The 14,867-nt window shown below is 36.2% G+C and overlaps 1 protein-coding gene across 1 annotated transcript; it reads right to left on the bottom strand.

The window, feature by feature from the left end:
• Positions 1 to 5,722: 5,722 nt before the first annotated feature.
• Toll-6 (Toll-like receptor 6) lies at positions 5,723 to 14,148 on the bottom strand. The gene has a single exon (XM_068286952.1). The coding sequence runs from the start codon at positions 13,583 to 13,585 to the stop codon at positions 9,011 to 9,013; it is 4,575 nt and encodes a 1,524-aa protein (XP_068143053.1). The 5' UTR covers positions 13,586 to 14,148; the 3' UTR covers positions 5,723 to 9,010.
• Between the last annotated feature and the right edge of the window lie 719 nt (positions 14,149 to 14,867).

The raw sequence follows: 14,867 nt of genomic DNA, 5'->3' as shown, positions 1-14,867 counted from the left end.
ATTGATTTGGGATTGTCTTTAATGATTCGGAAGTAAGTAGAATACGCTACCGAGTTCTTTTCCTGTCATTGATTGATCTATTGTGTTCAAGTTAATAATTTTAAATGAAGGATTATATGATAAATCCCATACTTATGAAATATAATTTAATATATCAACAATTGAGCATTTTTTTTATTGCTTGGGCAATTTTACGTCTTCTTTTTTGAATCAAAGTTAGCAAAAGAAATATTCTGCTCAGAAAATTTTCAAATTTTCATTCTTATTCGAACGTTATTGAATACAAAAGAATATCCAGTAAAATGTTAATACATTAGACATTCGACATTCCCGAGTAATTTCATTTGTCTTTGCGTTGGAAAAAAAAGTTTCCTGTGACTCTATAATTTATAAAAGGATTTTCGATTGAGAGATCAAATCAAACTAATAAGCAGACCTTGTTCTCCTGCATTTTGAATTATAACAGTAGATATGTATATTCTATTTTATAATCTCCTTGTGACATATGTTTTATGTTTTTGGCAATCAATGGAGAGAATAAGAGAGAGAGAGAGCGAGAGTGTGTATATGAGTGTGTGTTTGTATGTAATCTCGTAATCAGCTTATTATTTGCATTGACCTACCCTAATCAAATTTCAAGCGCAAACCTTTTCTAATCTACAAAAGCTTCGGCTGTCAGAAAGGGGGAAACCTTCAATCAATCCTTCAAGCAAGTTTCTCAACTGTCACATTTTCTTCACAAATCCCAGTCAATCCCCTGAACTACCACCCAAAATAGGAAAAAAAAAAGAACTTAAAAAAAAAACTTACCCCACCAACCTCTCCATCTTTCAGTTCAACCGTTACCAATACGAAAACTGGAAGGAAAAGATGCTACGAATTTTTGTAATCCTTTAGAAGAATTTTTCACTTAACGCCTGGAGGACATAGATATACCTTCTTGCCCCCCACCTATGCAAACCCTCCCCACCCACACACACACACACACATACACACACACACACACTCTGGCAGTCGTCTATGATAAGAGTTACATATTTAAGTTTTACTTTCTTCTGTGTTTTTGTTGTTCATTTTTCATATATGCCATAAGTTATTTGAGCCAGGACCTATTCCCTTCCCCACCCTCTTGTCTTGTCTTTCAGTCTGTGTCTCTTTCACTCTTGCAAGACGAACGAACAACGAATTTGTAAAATTCCAATTAAGAATCTTTTGGTTTACTTTGTAAGTTGACTCTCAACTTATTTAGACACTACACAAGGACAACACATGATGAAGCCGCCGGGTGGTTGCGGCGGCGGGGGGAACAACGACGACAAGAGAAGCAAAAGAGGACCTCGGGAAATCCTTACACACACTTAAGCGAAACAAAAGAGGACAAGGCAGAATACAGAAACACACACACACACACACACATGCCCACAGTGGAAATCCTAGAAGGGGGCCAGTTGTGTTGTCCTTTCTCGTCCTTCCTCTCTGTCTCTCTAATGGACGAATAAATTGCTCGTGAATGAAATGAGAGTACGCTTCTCGCCAAACCCACTAGCAGAAAACCCCTCAAGTCCATCCACCTCGCTTACATGCGTGTGGGCGTGGCCGGAGGCAGAAGAAGCAGAAGACGAAGTTCTGCCAAAAAAGGGACACGCAGAACACAGAAGGCAAGGAGGAGGAAGGCAACAGCAGCACTCATACGCAAAGCAAAGCAAACAAACAAACAAACAAAACAACAAACTGAAACGAAACGGATGCCCGAAACACATACACGCGCTTACAGACAGACAGACACACACATATACACACACACACACACAAATTCAAAAACTAAAAGCGACATGCAAGAAAATCTTTTCTTCTTGAATTGAGAGTAAAAACTGAGGAGGGGGAGCTGAAAATGCGGCGAAATTGGCGATAAAATAAAATACGAGACGCGAGCCAAGACGACGACAAGACCAAAAATGCAAGTCAAGACATGGGACACTATTCTTGGGGTTTTCTTTTCACTCAGAACTTCTTTTTTTGACATACTCTCTGGAGTGGCTTTCAACACTTTTCGATAATGAAGGAAAACTTTGTTTCATAAGAAAATCGGTTACCACATCTCATACATACATATAGACAACTTCTTGTTTGACTTTATGCCATAACTTTCAAACGTAACTTAATTGGTGGTCTAGACCTTACCTAGATGTGCACCTAGACAGTGGCAACTGGCAAAGGATGTCCTTGCAGAAGCTCAAATAATAATACCTCGGACAAAGAAATGTCCTCCCGAAGAACGATATTTCACCTCTTAAACTACTCCGACTTTTGATCTTATATCACTTCTTAAAGGTCCCTGCCCTTCATCATTCCCATTCACATGAATAAGACTAATTCTCATCCAAAAATGATTGCAAATTTCCACATTGTCTAGAATTAAGGCCGAAAGTATGCCATAGAAAATATATTCCATATCCTTAGCTAATTTAAAAGTTGCTCTACTTAAAGGGAAACAAGATTTCGCATATTCTGGGCTAGAAAATAACTAACTTTCGCCCCTCGCCGGCATCCCCCCTCTGCCCTTTTTGCTGTTTGCATCTAGTTGTTTTCATATGACATGACCAGACTCCAACTCAGACACACTGCTGCCGCTGCTGCTGTTGCTGCTGGTATCTCTTCTGTGTCGTTGGCGTCGTCGTCGTCGCCCAAGGAGTCAACGCAGATTCAGAGTCAAGCAGCGAGCATATGTAGGTCAAATACACAATGTTCAGAAGGTTTATGAATTACCAGCTGACTTTAGATGGCAGCAGATTTTTTTCATCTTTCTCGTTTTTAGTTTTTTCTGTTTTCTGAGAAGAAGGAGGTTTTTGTTTTAGCAATTTTACAGAGCAAAAATCAATAACCTGTCGTCGGGAGGACACAATAAGATAAAATTGCGACAGCAAAATACCAAAAAGGATAAGCAAGAGCGGAAAGTGAAGGCAATAGAGAGTACAACAAAGCAAAGAAAAGGAAGAAACGCAGTAATAAAGCAATTAGCAACTGACAAGGGAGATGATAATACAACTAATTAAATGTGAAAGTTATGCGTCAGCGAATGAGATTTTTATTGAGAACAGTTACTAAACGACTTCAAAAAAGGATAACGACGACAGTCAGTGGATAGGGGACTAAAACAAAAAACAAAATCCAAGAGAAGGAGAGAGAGAGAGAGAGAGGGGTGAAATTGGTGTGTGTGTGTTTGTGTCTTATGTGTAACTTGGGAGTATTAAAATGTTGTTACTCACATTTTCTCACAACAAATTATGCGATTATAATTCACAATTAAGCAAAAGTAAGCACACATTCCCATAATTAACCCCGAAATGGGATACTAAAAACTAAATTGTTTATCACCTAAAAAGTATTATATGTACAATATGTAATATTTATACAATTTAATGACTTATTTTCGTACAAATAATTGAACGTGAAGTAGTCAGAGATAAAAATCTCGTTTACTCTATTCAATCTGGATTGAATCTACAAGCCAATTGTTTCATTAGGTCATAAGTATTAAATTTGTAACACGATCTAACAAAGTCTTTAAAATTTGATTGAAAAGTTAATAATTTTTATTCATTGACGTTCTAGTTTTCAATTAATACATTCTTTAATTAAATTGTAAATTATTGCAATCTATTTATCTATGTATTTATGCCCTTTTAAATAGTTAGTTTTGATGCCGTTGCTTAATTAGTTAGCAACTATTTCTATATACATAGATATTTAGTTTTTAGTTTCATCTGTTTTTTGTTTTGTTTTTGTTATTTTCGACCAATATTCAAGTGATGCAATTAATTTTAGTTTTGCTTTTAATTTAAGCAATTTATTAATGAGCTTTCCCATTTTGTATTTATTGCTAAAAATGCATTAAAATTTGAGAGATTATTTATATTTGCCATTAACTGACAAATTTCACTAATTGCGTTGGCACATTAATAAAGTAATGCAACAAAAGCAACAACCAAATATTTTCCTCTATAAATTATTTAATATACATACATACATACATACATATGTAGATGTATGTTTAATTTTTGTTTTTTTTTTATTTCTGTTTTTGTTTTTGTGTTTTTTTCGGAGTGTGGCTGAATGTAGTTGTCGGTTGTTGTTGTTGTTGTTGTATTGTTGGTCTGATGATGGGCAAAATGCAGTCTAATTGCTGGTAAACATTAAATCAAAGGAATGCCATTCCGACGACTCGACTGTGTCTGCGTATGCCATAAATTTGCATCAATGGTAGAGAGTAGAGCACCATGAACTTCCCCTTGCCAATAGCCGCCACCTCCCAGCTCCCCCTATAGCCATCAGCCTATTATTTCTCTGTTCCTCTTGCTTTCTAGCCCCTCTCTTTCTCTCTGTATCTCTTTCCTTTTTCTCACCCAGTGTGCAGGCATTATAATTTAAATGGACTTTGCGAAAAAGCAATTATATGAAATTAAATTTTGTGTGTATATGTATATGTATATGGATGAGCATGTGCATGTGTGTGTGTGTGTGTGTGTGTGTTTGTGTACTCGGCTTAATCCTGGCGCTGAGCTGCATGCATAGTTCATGTTATCCTGTTCTCGTCCTTCTTTTACTCTCATCCTCTGGTCGTCTCTACTTTATGCTCTGATGTAAAAGTGCGTGCCGCCGCATCAACAGGCTCGCTTTTTGCCACCATCGTCGACACCTCCAAGCCGAGACGCACAGCCAGAAAGACACAGGGACAAACGGACCGACTGTCAGTGAGACAATGAGTCTGCTGTTGGTCAACGGAATGAACATTTATGGTACTTTCCATATGAATATGAATTGCGGTTGCGTTAAGTGGCATCCAAAGAGACATACACACACAGATAGAGTGTGAAAAAGAGAGAGAGAGAATAAAGAGAGAGAAAGGCTGCAAAAAGGCGTCACAATCAGGCAGAAGTTTATTACCCATTACTAGTACAAGTAAATCAGTTCATTATGCTTAACAAAATGTTTTTGTTTTTAATGCTCACTACCATATATTATGCAGTCCGAGTCAGGAATTCTACTTTTCGACAAATATTATTTATTTTGATTGCTCATCATTTTTCCATAAGTGTCATTTTCCAAATCCTTTGAAGAGGAAGCTTATTACATCTTAAAGCTCTGAAGATTCAGATAATCTCTCATAGCCAATTGTGAGTCCATCCATCTACTTACCTGTAACAATTTATTGCATACATACTAGCACCCGTCTAACCCCCACCCCTCCCCCAAAAAATGAAACAATTTTTGCATTTATACCAAAAAGTTCAATTGTTGAAATAAATTTGTTTATTATTGTTGCTTGACTTGTTCTCTGTCTCTCTTGTTATCCTTCAATTCTTATACCAGTTTTTCGTGTTTTTTTTCTTCTTTTTTTTTGTTTTTATATTATTCTCTATATCTTTATCTCTCACTGACACACACTTTTTTGCGATTATTTAATTATAATAATAATCGGAAAAAAAAAATTATTCGACTTACATACTAAATAATGGGCCATGCTTTCATTTTATCATCATCTAAAACGAAATGATTAACAAATAGGACGAATACAAAAAAAAAAAAAAAAAAAAAAGTTCACATTTTTTGCATATTAATTTCTTTTTTATTATTATTTTTTAGGTTTTGTGTTTTTCATATACATATATATATATATATGTATATTTCTTTATATATATATATATATATATATATATTTATTTTTCATTTTTGTATATATATAAATTGTTATTAATTGCATAAATGGCATTTTTAGGAACACAAAAATATCTTATAAAGTATCTTATGCTGCTTCATCCTTCGTTGTTTGTGTATTGCTGGGAGTGTGTGAATCTGTGTGTGTTTGTGTGTGTGTGTGTGTTAGTATGAAAGTGGGAAGAGTAGGCGAATGAAAAGTGATTAAACTTTAAATTGTATTTTACTTGCGTTCTTATTATGTTTTTTCGTTTTGTTTTTTTTTAGGAGCTTGAAAAATTGGGTATTTTGTTTGTTTTTGTTTTTGGTTTTTTTTTTTTTTGCTTTTGGCTTGGCTTGGCTTGACTGACTTTACTCTTGCAATAGAGGACATTATACATTTTCTCTAGCTATTTGTCATATATGGAAGACAATATATCTATGCAATCTGATTTAAATCTAGATGAATCTATTTGGGAAAACATTTTATCCTAAAAAAAGACTGTGAAGATTTTTGTATAACTTTTTCGGAAATAGTTTTGGAATATAATTTAGTTTATTTCTTCCATAATCTTGCAAGAGTATAAATAACTTCGGCTGAGCCAAAGTTTTTTTTTTTGTTGTTTCGCTTCCTTTTTTGGGTTTCTTATGGTTGATTTTGCCAAGGCACTGCTTAATTGAGATCGATTGAAAAACGAAAAATTTCATTCAGCCTTTTATGTCCTTTGCCAATAATTATTAAAATTGGGTCAAAGTTTCTTTTCCTTTGGTTATTTTGACTGTTGTTTTTTCTATAGAGAATGTTTGAGAGTTTTTGAATCGATCCCAAATAAGTCGTGCATATAAAGTCCTGGTTTTTCATATGCATACATAGATACATATACATACATATACATATACATGTATGTATATGTGTGTACATTTGTTTGCTGCTTTAATTCGATTTTAAATTTAGCTTATCGAGCGAGAAAAAAAAAACTATTTGATTTCTGTTTTATTGTATAATTTAAATGCTAGTAAATATTCGTTATTTAGTATCTCTCTGATGTTTTTTTTAAGCTTTGCCGCTTCTTCTTCACTTTAGTTTCTTTTTTTTCTGTTCTTTATTTGTTTTACGTTTTTTTTTTTTTTTGTTTTTGTTATTTGCTATTTTTTATATGTATAATGTTTTTTTTTTTTTTTTTTTTGTTCGATTTTTCTGTTAAATTCTGTGAAACATTTTTTATGCGCTTTTAATTTATTTGCAGTTGTAAATACAATGCAGATATATATGGATATATATACATACATATATCCTATATATGTACATATATAGATGTGTATGTATGTGTATGTACAATATTATTTATTCATGTGTATTTGGTTGTTTGTTTTAAAAATATTTCATCTCCCTTTCTCTCTCTGTCGGTCAGTCCATTGGTCTTGGTATGGGATCTCTTTGCCTCTCTGTTGTCCGTTGTCCTGGTTTTCAATCAACAATAATATTGCTGCTGCTGGTGCTTCTGGTTCTGGTTCTGTTTCTGGTTCGCCTTTTGTTATTTTAATGGCAGGCCATTAAATAATTTCATTAAATGCTTTGTATGAGCAGCCAGCGATACAACATAATAATATTAATAATAATAAATGCAGAGCAACAAAATGAACAAATACAAAAAAAAAATAAAGTGAAAAAAAGGTCAGCTTTTTGTTTGTTTTCTGGCTGGTTATTATTATTATTATTTTTTTGCTGATGAATTTACTGCAGTTGGTTAAAATTGTGGGAATACCCTTAATGAAATGGATAAACATAAGCGGCAACCAAAAAAAAAAAAAAAGAAAAAAAATATAATACTAAAACAAATGCAATCTATAAACTATATAAATTAATTTATTTATGTAGGAAATAAAACATAAAATGTAGATGATTCAAAGTAAAAAATTGTCATGCATGTCTTTCTTGTCTCGAGTATGCTGTCTCTCTCTCTATCTCTCTCTCTCTCTGTCTGTCTCTCATCCATGGTCACTGCAGTTCGTCAGATTGCTTTTTTTATGCTGTATTATTAATTTTTGCATTTTTTTTTTTTGTTAACGTTTTGTTGCGGTTGGTTTCGAGCTTAATTGTTATCAAGTCCAGGCCATGGACTGACTGCCTCTGCTCATCATTATCGCATTTTCATTCATTGTACGCGTCTGTGAATGATTTACTATTAATTCATGTATGTATGTGTGTATGTACATATATATAAACAGATAAATGTATATATACTATATACATATATCGTTGCAATTCGTCGTTGAGCTGTCAGACATTTAATATTATTATGATGATTTATTTGAAATGTAAAATTTTGTTTTAACATTTTTGAGTTTCTTTCTTTTGTTTTGTTTCTTTGCTGGGAAATTTTTAACCATTTTCGTTTCGAGGCCAACTCTAAAGCCGAGTTCACACAATAATTTAGCAAATTTGTATTTTCTATTTGTATTCGTATTTGCATTTAGTTGCTGCTTCTCTCTCAGCTTGAGGACAAATCAATCCTTATAAGAGATTACGATTTGCAAATGTATTGGTCAAATAAGTTTGTTCAATTACTATTATTATGATTATTTGAACTTGGCTTTAGGCCACAGAGACACACAGATAGTTAGAGAGAGAGAGAGGGAGAGACATAGTCAGTCAGGCAAATTAGTTTGGCAAATATTTAAGACTTTTGTCATATTTTGTTTTTGATGTTAAATCTTCTAATATCGGTCTCGCTCTCTCACATTTCGAATAAATAAAATCGTTTTTCATTTCCAATTAAACATTCATCATAATTCTTTGCGTTTTATTTCTTTTAAATCTTTTTATATATATATGTATGTATGTATATCGTATGTATCGTTATCTATGTACAGGCCCTAGATTTATTTTATATATTATATATATATATATTTATGTATATAAATATTTTAAATATATTTATCTTTGACAAAAAAAAAATTGTGTTTAATTAATTAAGTTAGGTGTTAGTAGTTTAGTTTTAGTTGTAGTTTTTAGTTTTCGTTTTTGTTTTGTTTTTTACAATCATAAAATGATAGTTTTTTTGTTTTTGCTTCGAGTGTTTTTGTTGTTGTTGTTGGGTTGGATTTTTCTTTCTTGTTTTTTTTGTTTGCTCTATTTACATACATTTTGATAATCAATAATTTAAATATATATATATATATATTAATTTTTAACTAAAAGTATCAGTCTGTTTTGAACCAAGAATTAATTTATGCTTTATAATTATGTATTTTAAGTTTTTTTTTTTTTTTGTTGTTTCGCTTTTTTTTTTGTTTGCTTCTTTTAATAGTATAATTACGCCCACAGATCATGCAGAGGCGGCTTATCGAGGGGCATATCATTAAGACTCAAATTCGATTCGTAGTGCGTTAATTCGGGTTGACGACTATTATTCGAGCTGCTGCTCATGGTGGCGCTACTTTGGGTGACACTCTCTTCGCCACCATTGGCCAAATGTCCACCACAACCGCAGAGTAGATCATCTTGAGCTGCGGCTGTGGCATGACAATTGCATGATTTGATGAGATTGATGCCGCCGCCGCCTCCACCTCCAACTCCTGCTCCTCCTCCTCCTCCAGCTGTGGGCGGTAGTAAAGTCAGTGGTTGTTGTGGCGGCTGTACAAAATTCGAACTAAAACTGGTGGGCAGACCAGCCGATGAGACGCCACCAATATGTGATGATGGTGGCGGCATTACCATTCCAGATTTGGTTGTTGTATTCGAGTTGTAGTTCATTTTTGTGGTTCCTCCAGCTGCTGCTGCTGCTGCTACTGGCAAATAACTGGGCACCGCATACTCATGATGACTGCGACGCTGTGATTCCAATGTCTTGGCCATGCCCATATCCCGATCACGTTGCTCTCGCTGTTGTTGTTGCTTTTTATGGCTCAGCTGATTCATGGTATTGAATTTGCAGGCAGCTGCCGCTGCCGATGCCGATGTCGGTATGGGACGATAGCAACTGCGAACAGTTTGAGAGCATTCATTGATAGTGGCATAGTTATTGACGGCTGCCGCACAATCGGCATAGATCCGACCATTTGCCGGTCCCATATTGATGGCCGAATTCCTTGACTTATTATTCGATGCCGGCAGGGCAAGACGAAGTTTCTGCCAGAATTTCTTATCGTCCCATTCGATGCAGGTAGATGTACGTAGATAGTGTCGCATATCCAAATCTATGTCCCGTTGCGGCAAATCACCATAGAGAATGAATACAACACGCTTGCGACGTTTCACTAGCTCATGCAGGGCCGACTTGTATTCGAAACGGGTCCATTCGTTGTATAGGAAATTCTTTGATAGCACCAAAACGAATTGTTTGGCACTTTCGGCCGCCTCGATTAGGGCATCAGTTATGTAGGCATTCACATTGACATCCCTGTAATGTAGACACAAACGATAGCCCATCTCACTTTCCAAATTCATGGCCAGAATTTGATTGACAAAATGCTCATCCTGCAGACTATAAGCGAAATATGCATCATACGGACGATCCTTATCGAGACGTGGCGAGGCACCAGCAAAATACAAACTCCACCACATTTTCAACTCATGACGATAGCAGAACAGGGCAAATATCAAACCAAAGAACGCCACAAAAGCGCATGTGGCAATGAGGAGCAGAGGCAGCAATCCCTCAATCTCTGTCGTATGCATGTAATGGGCAACACCATCGCGCAAAGTGCATTTGGTGCCATTCTTTTCCCTTAACACGCTGGTGGCATTATTATAGATGCAACTGACCTGCGAGGCATCAACAATACGCTCTGTATGCTGGGCCAAATAAGTACGAAAACGTGACAGATACGAACATTCGCAGCTCCATTGATTCGATGAGAGTGAGATTTCCACCAGATACGGATTCGATGACAATTGCCAGACCTCAAAATGTATTAAACGATTATTATCCAGACGTAGTACCTCAAGTTTTCTTAACATTTGAAAACTACCATTGGCAATGGTCTCCAAACGATTCGATTGCAAATACAATTCACGTAGATTTTCCAAATAATTAAATTCCTGTCCCTCCAGTGTAACCAAATGATTGTCCTCCAAATGCAGAATCATTAGACGTTTTAAGCCACTGAATGTGTTATTATAGATGTGGGCCACATTCGAGTTGTTGGCATAAAGGACAGCAAGATTTTTACGTCCCAAAAATGAATGTCCAGCCAATTCGACAAAATTGTTACCATCAATGTACAGCTCAGTGGTATCCATGGGAACACGACGTGGCATCTGGGTATAGGATGCACCCGAGCATTCCACAATATTGGTGGACCAGGTTTGATCATGGAAACAGGTGCAATTGGTGGGGCAGGTCATCTCACAGTCGCAGGCATCGAATTCACAGCAATGACAGACTGCAAAACAATGCGTCTTGTAGGTGCAAAGGAAATGCTTGGCTTCTGCCTCAATTAATGATACATAGGCACGTTCTCGATTATTCAGCAACTTGCAATAGATACTCTCCAGATCCATTATCCTTGGGTATTGTCTCGATGTCAGATGATTGATTTTCTGCAGCCAATCGATATTGCAATCACAAATGAATGGATTGCCACCAATATAGAACTCCGGCAGTGCACGATGTTCACTCACTGCCGAAATTCTCAGAGATTTCACATCCAAAGTAGTCAATTGATTGGCATACAAATCAACACGAGTTAGATTCATTTTATGCATAAAAGTATCCGCCTCCACCGAATTGATTAGGTTATCATTGAGAAATAATAGCTCTATGGAGTTTGGTATGGAATGGGGTGAAATGCGTTGAATTTGATTGAAACTCACATCGAGTGTCTGCAGTCTTAGCTCCTTGGCCAGGCCGAAACGATTGTTGAGATGACTCAAATGATTCTTGTGCAAGTCCAGCCATTGTAGGGTATTGGGAATTTGACCATAATCGAAACTCTCCAAACGATTATCAGAGATATTTAGCCATAGCAATGAGGGCATATTGCTAAATAAATTGTTGATATCACTCAAATCGTTGCCATCTAAACGTATGGCCTGTATACTCGATGTCATCTCAAAGGCTCCCGGTTCAATGAACGATAAACGATTTCTTGCCAAATTCAAAATCTGTAAGCTTGGCAAATCCCGAAACGTTGACATTGTAATGTTCTCCAGATAGTTGCCAATTAAACGCAAACCGTAGAGATTATGCAAACCCTTGAAGGCAGTATCCTCCATCATGGCAATCATATTCTCACCCAAATCAACAGTACGCAAATGTCTCATGTTACGCAATGCCAATGGAATGGTCTTCAATTGATTACCATTCAAATTGAGATCCTGCAAAGCACTGCAATTCCTCAATGCCTCCGGATGCAAACCAATCAATTCATTATTATCCAATGAGAGCAGAGATAGCACATATAAACCGTTCAATGCATAGGCATCCAAATATTTCAACTTATTGTGACTGAGCAGCAGCGTATGAAGATTATTCATGGGGGCAAATGTATCTGCTGCAATATTCTCCAATTGATTGTGACGCAAATTCAGTATCTGCAGCGTATACAAGTCACTAAAGATTTCCGGTTCAAGTTTTGATAACTTGTTATGCGATAAATTCAATAAAACCAAACGTATTAGACCCACAAACGTATTGCGATCAATCCATGTTGAGGTAATTTGATTCATTGACAAATCCAAAGCCTGCAGTTGATCCAAATTCGAAAAGAGTTGTGGATTGAGAACACTTATCGAGTTGTTTTGCAAATAGACTTCTTGTATGGTTTTCGCTTGCTCCTTAAACAATTCTGTAGGCAATGCCACAATTTTATTCGATGAGAGATTAAGGATTTGCAGATTTTTCAAGCCACTCAATGCCTTGTCGGCAATCATCGATATGCCATTATTATTAACAGCCAACACCCTTAGGCGACGCAGTGTGCCAAAACCCTGAGCTGGCAACACTACAAAATCATTGTGACTCACATCCAAGAGTTCCAAATCCAATGAGCAGCTTGTATATGCCTTACGTTGCGTTGAGGTTTCCATGGCCAGATCCATATCCTTATTGCCATGCTCACGAAAACCCAATTCATTGACATCCTGCAAACGATTCTCACTCATATTCAATGAAGCCAACGAGGAGAGCGAGCAGAAGAGATTATCCGGCAATGACCAAATATTATTTGAACTCAAATCCAGGCGTTCCAATTGTTTTGTTACACCGAATGCATCGGCTTCGATTTCAAAATTCAGCGATGGCCACAGCGTATTGTGAGTGCGTAAGGTCAAGTTCCTTAATTGCTCTAGGCCATCGAGTACCTGTCGCCCCAATTTGCCCAGCTTGCAATATTGTATAGATAATTGCTGTAGCCTATTTAAATGGGCAAACGATTGTGATTCCAAATGGCTTTTGGCCATAATCTCATCATTGCACAATATATGCAATGCCACCGTATGCTCTGAGGGTATCACACTAAAATTTGTTGTATCAAATTCACTATTCACCGTCCGCAGATTACATGTCAAGGCAATGGCCGCTGCCGAAGATCCAGCATTTGTGGCAGGCATAAAATGACAATCATCGGGGGCATCGTATAACGCATCGCCACCAAATCCATTGATGCCACCAGCACCGCCATTCCCACTCAATGGCCTCAATACTCTTGCTGGCTGCTGCATGAGCTGATTATTTGATACGCCAGCCTCACCCATTATGGCATTTGAATGGGTTTGCTGCTGCTGCTGATGTTTGCTGGCCAGTCGCGTTTGCTCCTGCTGCAATTGATGTTGCTGCTGCTGTTGCAGCTGTTGTTGTTGCTGCTCCTCCTGGCTAACAGACTGCACAATGACAACTGGAGACAAGCAGGCATATATCACCAATAGATAACCAAATGGTAACAACATTTTGGTTTCTTTAATTTGTTTTTCTTCTTTCAGTTACTTTCGATGGGCGTGTGTGTGTGTGTGTGTAGGTTAAACCGAATCAAAATTAAACAAAAAAAAAAAAAAAAAAATTTATTGTGGCACACTACCAACAATAATAATAAAAAAAATTTATGGTATCAATTGTTCATTTTTACAACTTTTCAACTTTTTCTATATCTTAAGCCACATTTTCGTTGCGTTTTTTCGTTCGTTTGAGTGTGTGTGTGTTTGTGTGTATGTTGGTTGGTTGCTTGTTTTTTGGTGCGATTTTCGTTTGGACACACTTTGCCAATTTGAAACTAAAGTTGAAATTTCCTTTCGGTTACGTTTTTGGTTTTTTTTTTTTTACACGACGCGTTTTCTTTTTCAACTAGTATACGATTTTAAGGTTTTTTGATATATATTCTTGTGCATTTAATATCAATTTGATTTCCTGTTTGGTTTAATATTGTACTTTATTGTTGTTTTTGGTTTGGTTTGGTTTTTTTTTTTTTTTTTTAAAAATGTACTGCTATTATTATTAGTGTCTTTAGCGGCATTTGAAATTACGTCCGTTCCGTTAGCTGACTATAGACTGACTGACTGCCGCAACGTGCGCAACTCTCACTTAAATAGCTAACGGAGAGCCCATAGAGATGGCCGAGCACGAGATATTTGTCGAACCGAGGGTCGCTCGTGCACAATGCACGGGGAAATTCTCTCTCTTTAGCTCTCTGGCTCCTTCTCTTTGTGGCCTTTTGTGGCAATTGAAAATCATCTTCATCGAATGTTTTCAGCATCTGTCAGCTGGCGACGCTCCTTTTTATCCTGCCATCGCCTCTTAGAATTTCATCTTGTACTTCGGCTTTTCTGGTTCTCCCGATTTTTTTTTTTTTTTTTTTTTTACTGTGTCCAAAGGACTGTTCTGCTCTCTGTTTTGATAATGAAAATATATGGCAAAAGCCGAAAGGACCAAAGTAATTTACTTTTATATATGTACATTTATATATCTAAGTTCAAACACACACACACATGTGTGTGTCTTTGGCTCATCATAAAAACCATAATTCCATACATTCCATTAAATTACAATAATAATTTTAATTAAAGTGTTTGTGTTTTTTTTTTTTTTTTTTTTTTTTGTATTTCTTGCCTTTGCCTACTCCCCTCTTACTGGCCAACACATTCTCTCTTATTCGTCCTTGTTCATGGGCTATCATCATTTGGCAGAGGCTTTTAACGATTATCTCTAAATTTGGGACAAGTTAACACAAATGTGTGT

This window comes from Drosophila tropicalis, unplaced genomic scaffold (assembly GCF_018151085.1).
Source record: "Drosophila tropicalis isolate 14030-0801.00 unplaced genomic scaffold, ASM1815108v1 contig_463, whole genome shotgun sequence".
Taxonomy (NCBI): domain Eukaryota; kingdom Metazoa; phylum Arthropoda; class Insecta; order Diptera; family Drosophilidae; genus Drosophila; species Drosophila tropicalis.
The sequence above is the reverse complement of the archived record's forward strand: the minus strand, read 5'-3'. Positions and strand labels throughout refer to the sequence as shown.

Excerpts from the sequence above, each read along its gene's own strand:
- Toll-6 (XM_068286952.1), bottom strand. The coding sequence starts at position 13,585 with ATGTTGTTACCATTTGGTTATCTATTGGTGATATATGCCTGCTTGTCT.